This window comes from Orbicella franksi, chromosome 10, assembly GCF_964199315.1.
Source record: "Orbicella franksi chromosome 10, jaOrbFran1.1, whole genome shotgun sequence".
Classification (NCBI taxonomy): domain Eukaryota; kingdom Metazoa; phylum Cnidaria; class Anthozoa; order Scleractinia; family Merulinidae; genus Orbicella; species Orbicella franksi.
Window position 1 is genome coordinate 2,116,559 of NC_138154.1, and position 19,025 is coordinate 2,135,583.

The 19,025-nt window shown below is 37.6% G+C and overlaps 1 protein-coding gene and 1 long non-coding RNA gene across 3 annotated transcripts in view; one reads left to right on the forward strand and one right to left on the reverse strand.

Annotated features, from left to right (window-relative positions):
* LOC145501373 (uncharacterized) overlaps positions 1 to 15,824 on the forward strand; it is a 28,645-nt gene extending 12,821 nt beyond the window's left edge. Inside the window, exons 2-3 of the long non-coding RNA XR_014051238.1 lie at positions 5,372 to 5,453; positions 12,830 to 15,824. This is a non-coding gene — a long non-coding RNA (uncharacterized LOC145501373). The remainder of the gene's footprint in view (positions 1 to 5,371; positions 5,454 to 12,829) is intronic.
* Positions 684 to 5,386, reverse strand: LOC145501350 (uncharacterized). 2 transcript variants are annotated; one of them, XR_014051223.1, is made up of 2 exons: positions 1,698 to 5,386; positions 684 to 705 (listed from the first exon to the last, which is right to left on the reverse strand). XR_014051223.1 is itself a non-coding variant. In XM_081480836.1 (2 exons), exons 1-2 carry the CDS (start codon positions 3,509 to 3,511, stop codon positions 1,775 to 1,777), a joined length of 1,179 nt encoding a protein of 392 aa, XP_081336962.1. In that variant the 5' UTR covers positions 3,512 to 5,386; the 3' UTR covers positions 883 to 1,774. The 2 variants fall into 2 exon arrangements, 1 of the variants encoding a protein (XP_081336962.1); XM_081480836.1 differs by lacking the exon at positions 684 to 705 and having other exon boundaries at positions 883 to 1,780; positions 2,339 to 5,386.
* Positions 15,825 to 19,025: the final 3,201 nt, after the last annotated feature.

Consider the following 19,025-nt stretch of genomic DNA (forward strand, 5'->3'; position numbering starts at 1 on the left):
ATAAGCAGAAACAGCCTGAAACATGATAATGTAATTACAAATGACAGTAACGGTAGGAAATCACAGGTTTAGCTAAACTTCTGCTTTGTGAGCTTTCATTCTCATGAGAGAAAATGTGAACTACACACTTGGTTGACTACTCCTGGTAAACTTGAACAACACAATTAAAATGAAAAATAGCCTGTGACTTTGAAAGGAGTATTAATAGCAATGTGTTCGAGTTTCTGCAGTTCTTTGCAACATATACTTAATTTCGTTAAGTAATGTAATTTACAACCACTCATAAAGCGAAAAATAAAATAGAAATTTAACATGAAAAGCAGTTATCAATCAAAATACCCCGCTTTTCAGTTCCTTCTAACAAAAGTACCACAGTTAGTGTTTTCAGTCAAGTTTAAATACATTGTTTTCATTTTCAAAGATTTTAAGTTGCTTGATCTGTAACACTAAAAGGCGTGCCCAGTTTTGCCAATAGGCTCCATTACGCAGATAATGCTGTACCTTTCAAGCCACAAGCCATCCTTTTGAGCACGCCACTTGAAACTTATTACTTTTCGTCTTACTACAAAGAAGACCTCCAACTTACCGTCATCTTGGTCAATTTGTAATACTGCTTTTCACTCACAAGTTGAATCTGCTTGGAATTCTTCATAATACAATAGTAATAATCTTGTAAGAGTTCCCGGCCAAATAAGCATCAGTGAACTACAAAAGATAACCTTGCTAGGCACAGCACACATTTTGAGGAGGGTGCTATCAAGCTAAAAACTGGCTATCCCCTAGTGCCTCAGGACCATGGTCTGGTCTCGGCCCTAAGGACTCTAAGCAAACATTACGTGAGGATGATAATAATAATAATAATAATAATAATAAAGACATTATTTAACGAGGGTTGACCACTTAATAGCCAAAGGCTAATAAATTTGTGGCCCTTGGAAAATAAAATTATGAATACAAATATATAGTATAATAAAAGTTCAAATCCTAAAATTATGAGATGCGAGTATATTAATTACAGTAAGATTAAAAACTTCAATTTAAAATGTCAAATCCTAAAATGGTCCAAATGTTGCTGCGCTGCAAAGATCGTTTTCCTACAAAATTGATGCGAACTTGTTGAATAAAAAGAAAAAGAAAGCCCAATAGTTATATCTGAACTATACTTGTCTTCTATGAAGACTAACAAAAATGCTTAAATTAAAATGAGAGTTGTACGCTGGGGGAAGCTTACTGAATCAGGCATCACTGAATCACTGATCTTTCATTTTTACATTACAGCATGCAACGATTTCTATCTCTGACAGCAAAAACGTTGAGACTTCTTGCTTCGCACCAGTCGTGTAAAAAACTAAAAATTTTGCGTATTTTCAAACAATGGTTTGTCCATATTTGGTAACTACTCAGAGCATTCCTTACCGGGCCCAGTACTTTAAGCAAAATGTCTGCCTTTTTGACTTGTTTGTCTGCATTTTCATCTGATTAGTACGTTAATTCACCTCGCTAGGTGGGTTAAATTTAACTTTTAGTTTAATCCTTGGATAGTGCTAATCCAGCTTGGAGAAACAACATTTAATCACAGGATAAATTTATTCTTTTGATTAGGACAATTTAACTGTGAATTAAAGTAAACTTAATATAAGCAAAAAAGGAGTTTTTTACGGCTAAAAAAAAGCCATTATTATTCAGTATAGTCTCACCTCGACCAAAAATGGACTGTGATCGAAACTGTTCACAAAATCTTTTGCCATGTTAGTAACTTCACAAACAATTCAAGTCAGCTCTGAAATAACAAGTGTCCCTGTAAATTTCAGTGATTTGATCATGATTATCCAAATAAGCCCTGGGGACTAGGTTGATCCAAATATTTACAGTGGTTAACCGTATAATTATGTGAAAGACATATTAAAACATACATGACCAATTAATGACTAACATTCTAACTATATCAATAAATAAACAATACACAGACCTAAATCATAAAATCATTACAGTAAATCATAGAAAACTTTACATTAGAAATTTAGCTTGCTTACAGCATTCATAAATTCCTTAAGGATTGCCACTTGTATTAAAGTGTTCATTTTGTTGTTTTTGTGGTTGTTTTTTCTTTGACAGAAAACCATTTGACAGTTAGACTGCAGTGTCTACTGGTATACTGCATTAGTATACCAGTAGAATTCTACTAATCAAGAACATAGAGTCAAAAGCACTGTTAAATGTTTTTTTAGCAATGTAGAACTTTCTTATATGGAGGTTTCACTGTGTAGCTTTCTATCTCAGTAACAATCTAGTGGCCCAAAAACCTCTCCACTTTAAGTCTTAGTTTTTATTTGCTTACCTCATCCTCTTCATCTTCTTGTTCTACTGGGTTATCTCCTACTTTTGTAGCCGCAGGTGATTGTTCGGAGGTCGCTGCCTCGTCAGAAACTCCTGAATGTGGAAATTGGTCTTCCTGGGTTTCTTGAGGACTCGCCATCTGGATTTCGGGTGATTGTTGGGAGATAACTTCCTCGTCAGAAACTCCTGAATGCGAAAATTGGTCTTCCTGGGTTTGGTGATGACTTGCCATCTGGATTTCGAGCTTGCTACTCCTGGATGTACCCTGCAACTTGCTTTCTGCCGTTGCTTTTCCCATAGCTACAGAGGACTGTTGCGAGAATAAGTTCACTCCAGAAACCTCTGTACTTTGGCTGTCTTGGCTTTCCCCGGTGCTGCTGGGTGCGAAAATGTCATTGGGCGCCATCCATGTTATTGCTGGCTGTATAGCGGCAGCATTCTTAAGGACAGGTAGAAGAAAAGTGCTTTCCAATTTGCCCTTCACCTGCTTTAAAGCCCTACGTGTGCTTTCGTCACCAACATTACGTACTGCCATTAAGACCTCGTTTTCTACTTTGTTAAAACCAATGATCTCAAACCCATGAGCCAGATAGAGGCACAGAGCAGGTACATTGGAGAATCCTTCTAAAACAAACCAGATGTGGGTACTAGTTCCGTGGGGATCATGCTTCGCTCTATTTCTAACCTCTTCTGTTGCACAGGAAAGAGGAATGTCTCCTAAACACAAGAAACGGTCGTCAGCTCTTCTAACACAATAGCTGACCTCCCACATCAGTTTCCGGGTCATGACCCTCATTTCGCTGGCAACTGCATGCCCTGATAGAGATGTTAATTTACTGGCTTCGTAACTCCATTTTTTGAACAAAATCAAGCCAGCGGGATTGCTGGACTCCTTCTCAAAGGCAACAATCATGATCTTGTCGTCACTTTTGCCTTCATTACAAAACTGCTGGACGGCGTTCTTGTAACTGTTGAGGATCAGCTGGTTGTTCTTGGCTTCATCTGGGCTCAGGATGGATTGCAGTCTTTCTACTGAACACTTCGTCAGAACAGTAGCACCGTCATCGAAAGTCTGAAAAAATATAGAATTGGATAAGCACATGTAACTAAAGCTGTAACTGTTTGAGAGAGTTCTATTTGAACAGAATGACTCTGTAGATGCGTACAACTCCATAGCATCTGCTCTCCACTGTATTTTTACGTAAAATGCAGACTCTGCCAAATGAAGGCGAGGCCCCAGTTGTTCAAAACCCGAATAACATAACCCGAGGTTAGCGGGATAATTAATCGAGGAATAAAATGGTGTCTATTCATCGTTTAACTATCCTTCGATTAAGCCCCGGTTAAGCCAGTAAAACCGGTCTGTAGCTGGTGTCCTAGGGAAGGGAAGGAATAATTATGATGGTTATAATAATCATAATAATCATAATAATAATAATAATAATAATAATAATCTTGGAAGAATTCCCAGCCAAATAAGCATCAGTGAACTACAAAAGATAACCTTGCTAGGTACAGGACACATCTTGAGGAGGGTGCTATCAAGCTAAAAACTGGCTATCCCCTAGTGCCCCAGGACCATGGTCTGGTCTCGGCCCTAAGGACTCTAAGCAAACATTAGGTGAGGACGATAATAATAATAATAATAACAAAGACATTATTTAACGAGGGTTAACCACTTAATAGCCAAAGGCTAATAAATTTGTGGCCCTTGGAAAATAAAATTATGAATACAAATATATAGTATAATGAAAGTTCAAATCCTAAAATTATGAGATGCGAGTAGATTAATTGCAATAAGATTAAAAACTTCAATTTAAAATGTCAAATCCTAAAATGGTCCAAATGTTGCTGCGCTGCAAAGATCGTTTTCCTACAAAATTGATGCGAACTTGTTGAATAAAAAGAAAAAGAAAGCCTGATAGTTATATCTGAACTATACTTGTCTTCTATGAAGACTAACAAAAATGCTTAAATTAAAATGAGAGTTGTACACTGGACGAAGCTTTCTGCATCAGGCATCACTGAATCACTGATCTTTCATTTTTACATTACAGCATGCAACGATTTCTATCTCTGGCAGCAAAAATGTTGAGACTTCTTGCTTCGCACTAGTCATGTAAAAAACTAAAAATTTTGCGTATTTTCAAACAATGGTTTGTCCATATTTGGTAACTACTCAGAGCATTCCTTACCGGGCCCAGTACTTTAAGCAAAATGTCTGCCATTTTGACTTGTTTGTCCTCTTTTTCATCCGATTAGCACGTTAATTCACCTCGCTAGGTGGGTTAAATTTAACTTTTAGTTTAATCCTTGGATAGTGCTAATCCAGCTTGGAGAAACAACATTTAATCACAGGATAAATTTATTCTTTTGATTAGGACAATTTAACTGTGAATTAAAGTAAACTTAATATAAGCAAAAAAGGAGTTCTTTACAGCTAAAAAAAGCCATTATTATTCAGTATAGTCTCACCTCGACCAAAAATGGACTGTGATCGAAACTGTTCACAAAATCTTTTGCCATGTTAGTAACTTCACAAACAATTCAAAGTCAGCTCTGAAATAACAAGTGTCCCTGTAAATTTCAGCGATTTGATCGTGATTATCCAAATAAGCCCTGGGGACTAGGTTGATCCAAATATTTACAGTGGTTAACCGTATAATTATGTGAAAGACACGTATTAAAACATACATGACCAATTAATGACTAACATTCTAACTATATCAATAAATAAACAATAAACAGTCCTAAATCATAAAATCATTACAGTAAATCATAGAAAACTTTACATTAGAAATTTAGCTTGCTTACAGCATTCGTAAATTCCTTAAGGATTGCCACTTGTATTAAAGTGTTCATTTTGTTGTTTTTGTGGGTTTTTTTGACAGAAAACCATTTGACAGTTAGACTGGAAAGACACCATATGTTCCCATCTGACACTGCTCGAAGATTTGATATTTGATTTTATTTGATCTTTGACAAGGAACATGAATAAACTTTTGTTGGGTTGCTGTTTTTGTTGTTTGAATAGGGATGGAGGATCACTTCAAGGAGTCGTTCTATGGAAAGAATGATATGATGCGGATATGATATGAATTCGTATCTACGTGCGGGTATGTAGTATCCTTTAATTAACACTTGGATTATGAGCTTGAGATTTCTATGAGGTGATAGTTGATGAGGCCGAAGGCTGAATCAACTATCGCGTCATAGAAATAAAGAGCAAATAATCTAATTGTTTTAGTACAATTTGAACTGACGTTTTCTTCAAATAACAAGTCGAATTATTTCTGGTCTTATTTTTAAACTTTACGCTTTAGAAAATGTGTGCGGACTGAATTGCCAATTTGAAATTTGCAGCTGTGTACATGCGCTTATCAGTTTCTCCCAAAAATTACGAGGTTTATCATTTAAAGAAACCATAAATGTCCTCCTTTAGTCTTGGAAATTTAATTATCCAGTAGTTTGTAAATGTTCATTCAAAACTTTGGAGAAACGAGGAAACGTTGTGGTTGATAATGTGCAATGGCTCAACCAATTAGATTGCAGTATTTGCATTAGTATACTAGTGGAATTCTACAAAATATTTCTCAGTATCAGGTTGGGAACGTTGTCAGCTTATCAACCTTAACATCCTTGTACAAGAGGTTCTTATTAGAAAAGCGTACTTTATTCGCCATTTCTTGTCCTTTGATTAATCAAAAAGGAAGAAAGAAAGCAAATTTACTTGGGTTTTTTTGTGTAGTTATGGAAGCCTGAGACAGTCATATCTACTTCTTGAAAACTTCTACGCTTATTTTGCATGCTCCACAGCAAAAAGACTTATACATGCTTGCAGTTGGGGGTATACTTCGTAATGAAGTCCAACATACTTCGTAATTTTGCAACTTTTTTTTTCGTTTTCTGATGGCTAAGTCAATGAAAATTCGTGAATTGCATTATAAAACTTTAAGAGAACTTTATTTTTTTCACGTGTAAAAGGGGGCATAGATGGAAATTTCAGCCCAAGAGGTTCTTGAATTTTAGGACCTCTCCTAGCAACATATCCTTCACTAGCCTTGAAAGTTGTTTCTGGCAAGTTCAATTCTGAGCAAATCGATTTTCTTGTATGCACTTTTAAGGCCCTCCGGATATAATGTCCTTCACCCATAACCAGATCCCTAAACCCCTCTGGAACTTTGTATGTACTATCATGAGCCCGTAAGATTGAACTTGATTCTCCCATATTAACCCTGCAAGTCAACCCTTTTCTGTTTAGCGTTATTTTTAGAAGCGCTTTTTGCGAAAGAAATTTGATCACGTAATCAGAGTTATTGAACTGACCAATCAGATAAAAACAACTGTCATGCATGAATTATGTTCATTTTCAACAACGGCGGAAGGCGTGGAAGATTTTGAACTGCAAGATTTTTTTCCTGGAAAACTCTGTTCTAAAAATAGTTCTAAAAGAGAAAGGATTGACTCAACACTATAATGCAAACGAAGGTTCCTATTCATGGCCTTCCAGCACTATGCCTTAGAATGCCATTGGCAACGCTTTGAAGCAGTTTGAAAAATTTTCAATTTTTGCACTGGGAGTCTCACCACTAGCACAGGGGAATAGACGATTTCTGGTACTAATAAGAGGACAGGCTTCGGGAAAGACTAAAGAAGCAATTGAGCTGTATTTGCTCCATATTAGGAAGAACTAAAAACAATTTCTTTCTGCTCTTGACGTAACACATGCGACTTTATCATCAAACAAACATTTTTATCTGAAAACAACAACTTTATTGTAACAACTACAATATCCTACAAATACATAATATCTTAAAAACTCTCGCACGCTATCTATTTTTTTTAATTTGCATCCATCTCTATCTCAACTATTTTAAACAACAGACAATTACAAGCGCTGCTCGCTCCCTCACCAAATTGATTGAGTTAACATTTCAGGCGACTAACTTATCCTAAACGATTGCCAAATCTATTGTTCTTTCAAACTTAAACTAAGCCGAACAACAAGTCTTTACAATAAAACTCATTGAACAACTTGTATTTTTGCACCTTCAGGGACCAAAACAAACTTAACAGCAACAAATTCTTGCAGTCCCATAGGACTGCTTGTTGAGTTACTGTACTGTAAACTGTAAAGTGAACTTCATCACAATCGCTTTTTTAAACTTAAACTATGTTTAACTACAAGTCATTATCTTTCTTTTTTTTCTTTTTTTGTCAAGAAATAACTTTCCGGCAAATAAAAGATAAAAGACATCGCTGACGGATGAACAACGTGAAACCTTTGGGAAAGTAAATCACGTTTTCAATTTTGAGTTACTGTACTGCGAGCTAAACAACTTTTTAAACGGCAACTGTGTGGTAAGCCGTATACTGTTTGTCTAATCTAGGATGGTTGACAGACATCACTATGTTAGACAATAAGAATCCGACCTGTCAAATAGTTGCATTTTCCTAATTACCAGCCATATTCAGGATAATCGCCGGGTTCCATTGGCAGAGGACTGTAGTAGTCCCAGAAAAATGTTGCCCGAACTTTTGAAAACTTTACTCTGCCTGAAGAATAGGTGAAAGTTTGCACAAATTCTCTGTAGCGATGATAACTGCGAAGCTGCGTTTTCACTTTGTGGTAACTGTCGTTTCATTTCAAGAGGCTGTAGAAGTCTGGATGATCGACAGCTTGCGCGTAATAAACTGCGCTTTCCAGAAATCCGTTCCTATAAAGCTCATAAACAAATGCAGTTCCACTTTCCGATGTGCGAACTTCATCGAGTGAAAGCAAGTTTAGGAGAAACACGTGTAGGATGTCAGACTTGATGAGCAAATAGCCACAAAATTTTGTTAGTCAAACTAGATCGTCTTTTGCACACCAATGAAATCGTGTGCGTTTTAGTATATTAAAAAGTAAGTCAAGAGCTTCTTTCTCGAACTAATCTGGCAGACACAGCTGACTGCATGAGTGCTGGTTTAGGCAAAGAGTGCAATTGCGCTTGCTTGGGCTGTGGCAAAGAAATGCATCGTAATAGTCACTCATGTAGCTAAAAAGTGGGTTCAATATTGCATGACAATAGGTTTTACATGGCAACGAAACAACCGTTTTATCATCGCTGGCAAGGAATTGTTTGTACAACTGTGGAAGTAGGCCGATTTCTCTAAGCACCTTGCCAATCACTTGCTGATTCATTCTTTCGGCAAAAAGCCACATCAATCCACTAGCCATGATTTTCTGCGTAAATGTATGCCGGCATGGTAAAAGGACTGAAAAACAAAACAAAAGATAGATAGTTTTCACGTTGGCTTTGAATAAATTACCATCATCACAGTCAATTTGAAAAACAGCTAGTTAACCGAATTGTTATTTCTTATAGACCTGTTGGTGATTTCGCTTGTGGATAGTTCGTATAGTGTGATCGTCCGGGTGAGTGTAGTTCTGAAAAGAACTGTTGTTGGTGACTGACGTTTCGCCAACCTGAGCGGAAGTCATCTTCAGAGTCAAGTGAATAGTGTTTGTCAGTCGATGATCTTATAAGTCTTGTCCGTTGAACATGATTGGTCAGTATAGCCATGATGGTATTGGCTGAAAGACTCGTGTAAAGTTTGTCATCAGTCATTGGTGGGTTTCGATCCGTCTATTGTTAGTCAAGTAGGTCGGTTTTGGTCTGTGTATTGTTAAGTCGGTCTGTTAGAAGTCCGTTTGTCGGTTTCGTTTCTGTCGTGGATAAGTCGTTTGTAAGGCGCCAGTAGTTGTTGACATCTGTTAAGAGGCGTTTGTTCTAGGTTAGTGAACCAGCTTTCCAGGGTCAGTCGTTGAAAATAGTTTGTACTGTAGGTTAAGCACTGAGCAGAGTCCCAGTCAATGTTGTGGTTTGTCAGTTGATGATGTACAGCAATGTGATTGTTGGCATCACCATTTCTCGTGGCTCGTTTGTGTTCAGTCAGTCTCGTGTTCAGGTTTCTGCCAGTCTCACCAATGTAGGAAGCCTGGCAGTCAGAGCATTTGATCTTGTAAACTGCTCCCTGTCTGTCGTTAGGTTCGTCTCTGTCTTTCACGTTGGTCAGTAAGTGTCGTAACGTAGTTGTAGGTTTGTGGGCTATACGAATGTTGTAGGGCTGTAGGATCCACGAGATGGTCTCAGAAGTGCCCTTAATGTAAGGTATAGTCACTGTAGTAACAGGCGTAGGGTTCCTGTTCGTAGCGTCAGCTTCAGTAGGTTGGTAAATGTTTCGTCTAATTAAGTCAGCGTTGTAGTTGTTTTTGTGAAAAACACGTTCAAGGTATCTGTTTTCGTCACGTAAGCTGTCCGGTGTGTCACAAACTAGTTGCGCTCGTCTCGTCAAAGTCTTTATAGTCGTGGCTTTGTGTGAAGTCGGGTTGTAGGATGATTCGTCAAGTAGTCTGTCGGTGTGCGTCAGTTTTCTGTAGACTGTCGTTCGTAGTTCGTTGTTGTCGCGGCTTACCAAACAGTCTAGAAAAGGAAGTTTTCCATTTTCTTCGATCTCTTTAGTAAACTGGATGTCGGCGTTCTGTTCGTTTAGGTGGTCGTGAAAATCGTCAATATCGTCTTTGTGAACGGCGTTAAAGGTGTCGTCAACGTAGTGTAACCAAAGTGGTATCGTTTGTCGGCAAGTTGCAAGGGCGCGTTCCTCCACGTGTTGCATCACAATTTCTGCGACAACAACAGAAACAGGCGACCCCATTGCTGTTCCATGCAACTGTTTGTAGTGTTTACCGTTGTACTGAAAGTAAGTCGATGTAAGGCAAAGGTTCAGTAAGTCCATGATGTCTTCTGTAGGTAACGGCAGTTCAACAGTAGATTGTTGTATAGCGGTCTCGGTACACTGTAATGCCAATTGAAGTGGAATACTAGTGAACAGTGATTTCACATCAAAAGACACAAGTTTGTAGTCGTCAGGTATCTGTACTGTCTTAATAGCATCAATAAAGTTCTCCGTAGATTGTAGTTTGCATCTTGATTTGTCAGTAAGCGGTTGCAGTATGGTCGTCAAGTACTTAGATAGTTGATACGTAGGGGATCCACAGAATGACACTATAGGTCGCATCGGTATACCAGGTTTGTGCAGTTTCGATAGTTGAGGTACTGAGCACCTCAGTCGATAGTAGCGTTGAGTGTCAATAGCGTTAGTCTTTTTAAGCGTAAGTATTTTGCTGTTAAGTTTATGTTGAAGTTCTGGCGTCGGGTCACGTTTAAGTTCTTCGTAAGTTTGTTTGTCGTTAACAAGTGCGTCCATTTTGTCAAAGTAGTCAGTCTTGTCCATAACAACAGTGACACGTCCTTTGTCGGCTGGTAGTATGACAATGTTGTCGTCGTTTTTCAGTCGTTTCAGTGCTTGCTGTTCGTCTTTTGTCAAGTTATTGTCAGGTATAGAGGCTGATTGTACTGTGGAAGCAATTCTGCTTCTGATGTTATCCTTGGCAGATTCTGATAAGTCTCGCTGACGAGAGAGAACCGCCTCAACACTAGATACAATAGACTCGGTCGGTATCCGTTTAGGCGTCACTGAGTGTTTTAGTCCGTAGGACAGTATGTGATTCTCAGTTTTGTCTAAGGGACGGGAAGAAATATTCCTGACCCAGTTGTCGTCAGTTTTCGGTCGTTTTCTGTCTTTATTGCGTTGAAGTGTTGTCAGTTTTCGTTCTTGTTCAGTACGAATGCGGTCTGTGGTTTTGTCGGCTCGCCTGTCGGCGATTGTCATAACAGTGTCAAGTAAGTTAGTTGGTAACAGTTGTTTAAGTTTGTCAAGTTGTTGTTGTAGTCTATTGTTGCAGTAGTTGAGTCTTCTGTGACAGTCGTTTATCCGTGCTTTGACCAGACGTCTGCAGGTGGATTTGATGATCTGGATGGCCTCTTGTGTGTTCAATGGGGACTTAAGTTTAAGTCCGGCCGGAACAAGACCCTGGTCTTTGCAGCGGTGGTTGAACCAAAGTTGTTGGCGTATTCGTCTGACAGTATTTACCAAACTGATGTAGTCGTTTGCATGTCGTTCGCTCTGTCGTCCAAGTGGATGTTCTTAACTCGTAGATGCCGTTGGAGTGGGAGTAGACGATATCCATTAGATAAATCGAGGCGTTTACGGCTTCTTTGTAACTTTTCCCTGCATTCAGCTTGAATTTTCCCGGTTCTAACTCTGAAAACTTTGCCAGATAGGTAGTTTTTCAATCAACAGAAAGCCTCAACACTTTAGCCACAAAAACCTCAGGAACGCTTTTGGTAGAATTGGCTGCTATGAACACTACAGATTCTCCCTGTGTTGGTAGATATTCGATGTTAAATTCTTCGTCTTTGTCGCTAAGAATTTCCACTGAGCCTTCCCCTAAGCTTCGAGAGGCCACAGAACCTAACAAATCCAATGCCTTGCTTTTCTTCTGAGCCAAAGGCCTTTCATCATAATAACGTTTCTGTGTCCTGACTGAATGTTTCATTAACATGGCAAATGACTCTCTTAAGGAATAATTGCCACTTTGAGGCAACATCAAAAAGTACTTCGCAACAGCTTTTCTGATATCCACCGTGGTTAATTTTAGATTGAAATATCTCTTGAACAAGACGGTAATGTAATTGCCGTAAGAAGCCTGCAAAAATGGATCGCCTCCCTAATTGACAAAAACGTAGTCACGCTCTTTCCCACACAGTAAGAGAGGCCTTAATTTGGTGCAATAAAGTTTTAAGTAGTAATTTAGAAAAGTAAGTGATGTTAATTCGGTGCGATTTGGACCATAAGTAGGCCGAGTCTTGTAGTCATCCTCAAACAAAACGACAGTGCCATCTTCGTTAAAACATATAAAATTTTGATTCTTTGATTGATCTGCATTCTGATCGTTGTAAATTCAGTGTGACATATTCTTTTACGTGGCCAGGGTTTTGCGGCACAATATAATAATAGCAAGCATAAATTCCTGCAATTCCTTGCCTGACCAGATCCGCTCTTTTCCTCGACCTCCCATTTTAATTCGTGACAAAGTTCGAGTAATTCTGAATAGACAACCTTCTCCAACTGAGGTTTTTGGACTTCTGGGCGTCTACCCACTCTTTTCTCGCTAAGCACTCCAGTTGTCTTTGAACGGCTCTAATTTTCTCCAGGACTTCGCTCGATTCCCTTTATCCGAGCTGCCGTAAGAATCAAGCGGTACTTTGCTGACATTGATTAAGGCCAAAATATATCAGTGCCAGGTAATCGGTTTTACACCTCACTTATCCATCATGAACTGCACAAACTCTTGTACCAACTCCGGGTTTGCACAGTGAGTGAAGGCCGGATCAAGATGTTTTATATTTTTCAAAAACCACAGAAATCCGCAAGTTCTTTCCAACATTTTGTCGAGGGTATTATTTTGTAAGGCGGTTCCTTCGTGATTGCAGTTTAGTTTGTTGGAGTAAAATTTTCTTATTTCGCACAATTCAGAACACAAACCAGGTGACATTTTCAGCCTCACTAAAAGTAACACCAGTTTTCTTTTCTTTTTGGTCTTCAGAAACCTCTATCGAAGTAGAAGACTCCTGGAGAAATTTCGCTGGACTAGCCAGTGTCATTGGATTCTTTTTCAACGCTCAACAAAGCCCTCGGAGGTGTTGCCCTCCTGCTTCACCTGACTCTATCTCAGAAACAGATTCTAGTCTGGGCACGCTATGAGCATGGGTGCTGTTATTGTCATAATTGCACTGATCATCAAAAGTTTCATTTTTCTGCTTCTCAAAAACACCACTTTTGAATGTGCCAAGGCTTTAACGGCATGCCTGGCAAAGAAAATTCGGCTCGCAGATTGATCGCAAATGGAAACTGAATTTTGTTAAACTGACTAGGCGTTTTACTTTCCGCCTGACTGAAATTTAGTAACAGCAGTCTATGAAAGCGCACCAAATTTTGTTCGCTCAGCAAATTGAAGGGCGCAAATTGAGAGAGTGTTCTTCCTAGGAGCAATATGGCAAATGAACTAAGTTCGTTTTTTTCATTGGCCAATGGACCTTAATTGAGTTAAGCTCGTGCAAGACTCCAAAGCCGCCCAAGGTAACAAATAAATCATAATTCAGTGAATATCGAACCGTTTTTGATCTTCAAGCACTCTTTGGAAACTTAGAATAAAGAAAGCTGTCATACTGAAGTTGACCATGCGTAGCGCAAAACTAATGCTGTGTTTAAGACCAAAATTTCTTTTGTTTGGTGTGCATATGTTATCCATTTCTGGACGAAGTGTTGTCTGTGCTCGGGTTGAAAACTTTTGGGCGCTTAGACTTAGCAAAAAAATCGAATATATTAATTGATTAATTTTAAATTATCGTCAGAGCTGTTTCTGCATTATTGAATAAAAAGTAAGTTCACTTACCAAAGATAGACAGTGAAATTCCTTGAGGATGAGGGAAATAAAACCTGAAATAAATTCAATAGTACTTTAGAGGTCTGAAGATCATGAAATTAAATTCTAAAATAAATGCTCAATTGTATACAGCACAAATAACTGCAAAATCTTTTTTTTAAATAAGGGCTAGAACATCATTTTAATACATACCTTAGAGACTTCTGGAAGTACTAAGGCCAATCAGCAGTTAAACCAGCACGGAATGCGCTTTGTCAAAATGAAATCAGCTTAGATTAATCGATTTGTTACATGGAATTTCATAGATAAAGAGCAAATTGCAGAATTTTTACCTGAATAGATCTATTTGAGTTTGGTTACTCAATATCAGTCAATAACTCAGCACTGTTTAGGCACTGTGGAAAAAGATTTCTGTATTTTAGAACTTTTTGCAACATCAGTATGGTAAAATAATAGACAGAAGAGAAATCGCAACTGTTTACCTGAATATTCCATGCAAAGAGCATAGCAGACTATCTGGTTCATAATTCTGTGAATGAAGCACATACAGCAAATGAACATCGTGGACACTAAGTCATGAATCTGATAGTAATGATATTTCAATTTACCCTCTAGAGCTGGCTTTAGAAGAAGAACAATGTATCCAATAAGGGAACACAAGTAAACTTGGATGAATTTCGAATGGAAAGGATAAACTAAACTAAAATTGTCGATAAGAAATCTCAGTAAGACAATTTCATAGTAGTAGCAGACAAAAGAGGCCAAAATATGGCCAAGTTTCGTTTTTACACACAAATTTGATACCTCCAAATTCATCCAATAAGAAGCTCAGACATAACTGCAGTATCTGTAACGTAAACCTGAGTTATGTAACAACAGCGCGTATTGTGCGCAACTTATGTTACAAAAACAGTTGATCTCACGAAATGATCCTAGCTGCCAAACTACCAAGTCTGTGGTTATGAGATTCTGTTTCTTTTATTAAGTTGCTAAACTGTTAGTTTTCTGCCAAATAAAATCGAAAAGAAATCTAGGAAAGGAAATAATTCGCAGTTAAAATTCCCACGCATTTGCATGTCTGATTGCGTGGATTGCATGCGAAATGTGCTACAGGAATGACAACCAGAAAATCAACTCTTTCACACAAGCTGCAATGAAAATGCAATATTTAGGTGATTAAGATTGTGTTGAAATGTGGAACTTTGTACCTTAAAGAGTCCCAGCATCTTTGGTGTAAAGTAACATAGCGTGAATAACAAAATTGATACATGCAAAATATGGTATAGCACATCGCTGAGATGCACATAAAAACAGCCTAGAAGTAGTTGGAAATTTCCTTACTGATTGTTCCTTTTCCAAATTTGAACGCAGAATTTCATTTACTACAATTTATTCATGTGTTAAAATGATAGCACTACCTGCTGCATAGAAAGCTTTAAAATTCTTCACCTTGGAATGCTTGAATCAGGCAAAAAACTGCACACTTAATAGAAACACCAAAGTTGAAAATTGACAAAACTTGCTGAATCATTGGCCACTGGATTGTGTCAAAGACTTTGCAAAAGTCAAGCTGGGGGAGAATGCCTGGTATATTTTCCAGTTCCGTCTGTTCTAAGAGGTCACGTAGTAGATGTATACTCTGACCAATAAATCTGTCTTTCATAAAGCCTGTTTGGCCAGTATGTATTGGCTGCAGAAGTACCTCTTTAATTTGTGTAGCTATTGCTTTGGATGCAATCTGGTAGTCAACATTTAACAGGGTTATTGGCCGCCAATGTGTGAGCTTCAGAGTGTCAGAATCTGCCTTTAGAATAAGGGTGACAACCCCCCTTCTCTGTGAAATTGACAGCTCCCCATTCGAATATGCTGTGTTAAGACTTTCAACTAGCTTGCTAGGTAGAAGCTCAAAGAACTTTGTATAGAACTCTATTGTAAAGCCATCTTCACCTGGTCACTTACTGAAATTGAAGTCTTTTAAAATCGACGGCATTCTGTGAAGGTTAATTCTCCTTCTAAATTTCTTTAGGGTTACAACAAATTGAAAGAAGAAATGTAATTCATTGTCAGTTTGTGAAGTTTATGCACTTTATCATCAAAGAAGAATGTCCAGTAGCAGCTATACTTACCACAATACTCCACGGAAAGGGCTAGCTGGCCACGCCCCTCTCCAAGACAAGAGTCAATTGGAAAATATTCCATTGAAGGAAACAGACCAACTTCACCATTTTTCTCTGAAAAAGAAATAGAATCACAAAATTTTATTGCGCAGCTCGGATACTAGCTGTTATAACATTATTGAGAGTTGATAACAAAGGCTACAAAATGGTTCACAAACACAGAATGCTTTGTATTTGGAAAAATGTAAGGCGTAGATGCATATATGAAAATAATTACCATACCATAAATCACATACAATAACATAGCAACCAAAGTAAGGTCTGTTGGGCGGTTCCTTTTTTTCTGGGTACGAGTCCCCTACCCCCCCTTTACATACCCATTTGACTGTACTGTTGTTGTCAGAAATGATGTCATTACATTGTGTTAAGAGTAGTCCACATAGCACACATATTATCTCTTTCCCCCCTCAAACTGGCCCTCCCTTGCTGATTTCAATGTTTCTTCCTTTTATTTCTCACGTGTGTCTTGTACTTAAGCTAGGAAGTGATTTGCACTCCCTGCTAGTTACCTGCACAATACTGCGCCTCAGACACAGAAAACATGTCACTTTTGAACGCGACAACGTAACAAGACGCAATATCCCCGAAGTGCGAACAAAACCTAAGCTACCATGCCATTTCAAACAAATTCTGAAACACCCAAAGTGACCTAATTACGCCAATTGGGGTTCTTTCTTGCACTGCGTTGATCAATTACCACTGGCCGATTGCTGTTTTGTTGACCACACAAATTGTGGCTTCTTCGAAGCTCTCAAATGAATAACGATAATTTTCTGGCAAATTCAATAAGCTCTCAGGTACAATCATGTCACAAAAACGGACAACAATTTGAAAAAAAGTTAGTGTAACGTTTAAGTTTGGTCCATTAAACCAGATCATGTCTCATGTAAGACGATGCATATTGCAGCTCTTTCGCACACCTTCAAGATGTCTCTTAAGGGGCCAATTTCTGCAGAACGTTTTGCGAGTAATTTCAGTTATAAGTAGGTTATTTACGCTATGTAATTAACTTGGCACTCATGCCTTTAACTCGGTTACATTTTTAATGTTGAAGAGGATATAAATTCACACTTACCTCAATATTGCTACGGGTGAATTAATCTAACACGGCCTTTGCATATCTCATTAATAGGCTCAGTTAAATGACAGGTGACAATAAAAGTTGAAATTTTTAGAAGCTTGCACTTTGCCATTGCTGTCCGTCCCTTGTTGCATTCTCATTTGGTAGTTAACACGTTGTGGCCGCAAATTTACCGATAATTCCTTGTTCGACGCATATCGTTTTTTGTTAAATATAAGAAAATTTTCAGTTCGTATGTTCCATGCTATCCTATTATTGCAAGAGTTCTGATAAATTAGAAAGGCAACATCAAAGAGAGTAAAAATAAACTTTACGACATCTTGTCAAACGGTGTTAAAATAACAGCTTCTCTAATCTTGGTGCAATAGTTCGAGTAACGAGTTTTTGATTGAGTCAAATTGTATCTCACGCTCCACATTCCATATACGATTTTGTTGCGATTGGAGAGATATGGAGTACCTTTTTGGGGCAAATGGAAGCCTTCGCTCTTAACCCTTTTTTTACATTTGTCTATTAATTTTCTTGAGAGGACAGCATGCAGTAAGAATCGAATATTGAAGACACATTTTTTATGCATAATATCCAGAACAGACAACACTAAAAGGTTTGACACCATCCGCATTTGTTTACAGGAAGTGTTGTTTGAAACCGGCGGTCTAAATTGAATGAGTCAAAAGATAACTCGTCATTGAGCCTTTGTATAATTCTTAAAAGCATTTTTTGGCTATTGTTTCTTGTCCTTTTTTGTTCTTTTTTGTTTTTTTCGTCAGAGTATTCAATGTTTATTTCAAGGCGATGACACTCAAATAAGCACTCAAATAGCCAGGTGGGGTCCGTGAGAAAAATATATCATGCAATTGATCTTGATGCTGAAAAGCACTTCCAACCAAATAACTGGACTGGCCACTGGTTTTGTCTAATGTTTCAAGAAAAATACAGAAAACTGAAAATAATTTGCGTTTTTCTTATCTAACCACTCGGCATAAATAGCTCTCCATGTCTACTCACTTGGTCTTTCTCGCCTCGTTTTCATGCACTCAAATCCAGGCCGCTCCGCGTGGCGGCCATTTATGAATACGGTGTATTACTTTCAAACGGAAGATGAATTGATCTCACTACATGGATACTTAACAAGTTTTGAAGAAATCTAAATTCAACAACTTTTAACAATAAATCTTAAATATAAATTTGTTTTAAATGAAGTCTGTGATGACAATGAATACTGTTGATTTGATTCAGATCAATTCACTCAGCTTGAGACCATTACAATGCTCACTAACTGAAACTCAAAATAATGTAATGCAACTTGCCATTTAAAGACTTACTTTTGAAACAAGACCATGCCAAGAAAAACTACCTTTAGCTTGTGGTAAAAATATGATTAAATTTAAGAGCCCTTATAAACACCAGTGCCAATTCACAAATAATAACCTTCACATACCTTTTAGGACTCATACTCTATATTTATACAAAGTTCTTCTTGAAAGTCTTGTTGCAAGTATCAATTCACCAAAGATCGTCTTGAGAGTCTTGTTTGAACTTAATATTCAGTTGGGAATATCTTACTTCTCTCTTGATTTCTTAAGCTAAATATTTTCATTAAACATTTCAGAAGCCTAAAAATGACAGAATCATCTGCCATCCTTTACTTAAATCCACCAGATTAGTAAACAGATACAATTAGCGCTGTAAAATTGATAATTGAAAAAATAATACTTTCACCCAAAAGCAAAATTCTTTTCAACATTATGATAACACAAATTTCAATACATTTTTATTATTTAACTATTTTTGCTCTGACACCACAACTTTTCTACATCAAAATCATAATTAAGAGACTACTTAAAGGAAATATTTTTTAATTCACTAATTCATTTTAATTTTTCCTTGACTTCTAAAACCAAAACAATCACTGCTGATGGTAACAAAGAAGATAGCAAACAAGAAATGCTAATAAATATAATAATTTGATTTTTGAATTCAATGGACTTTACAAAAAAATGGTATCTTTAAGATCTCATCTGCAACTACAATTTATACCATTTCGTTCATTCAGTATAAGACACTGTACTACTATTTGAGTTTGAACAAACCATAA

What these genes read in the sequence shown, in the direction of transcription:
- LOC145501350 (XM_081480836.1), bottom strand. Translation starts at nt 3,511, where the DNA reads ATGGAGTTGTACGCATCTACAGAGTCATTCTGTTCAAATAGAACTCTC.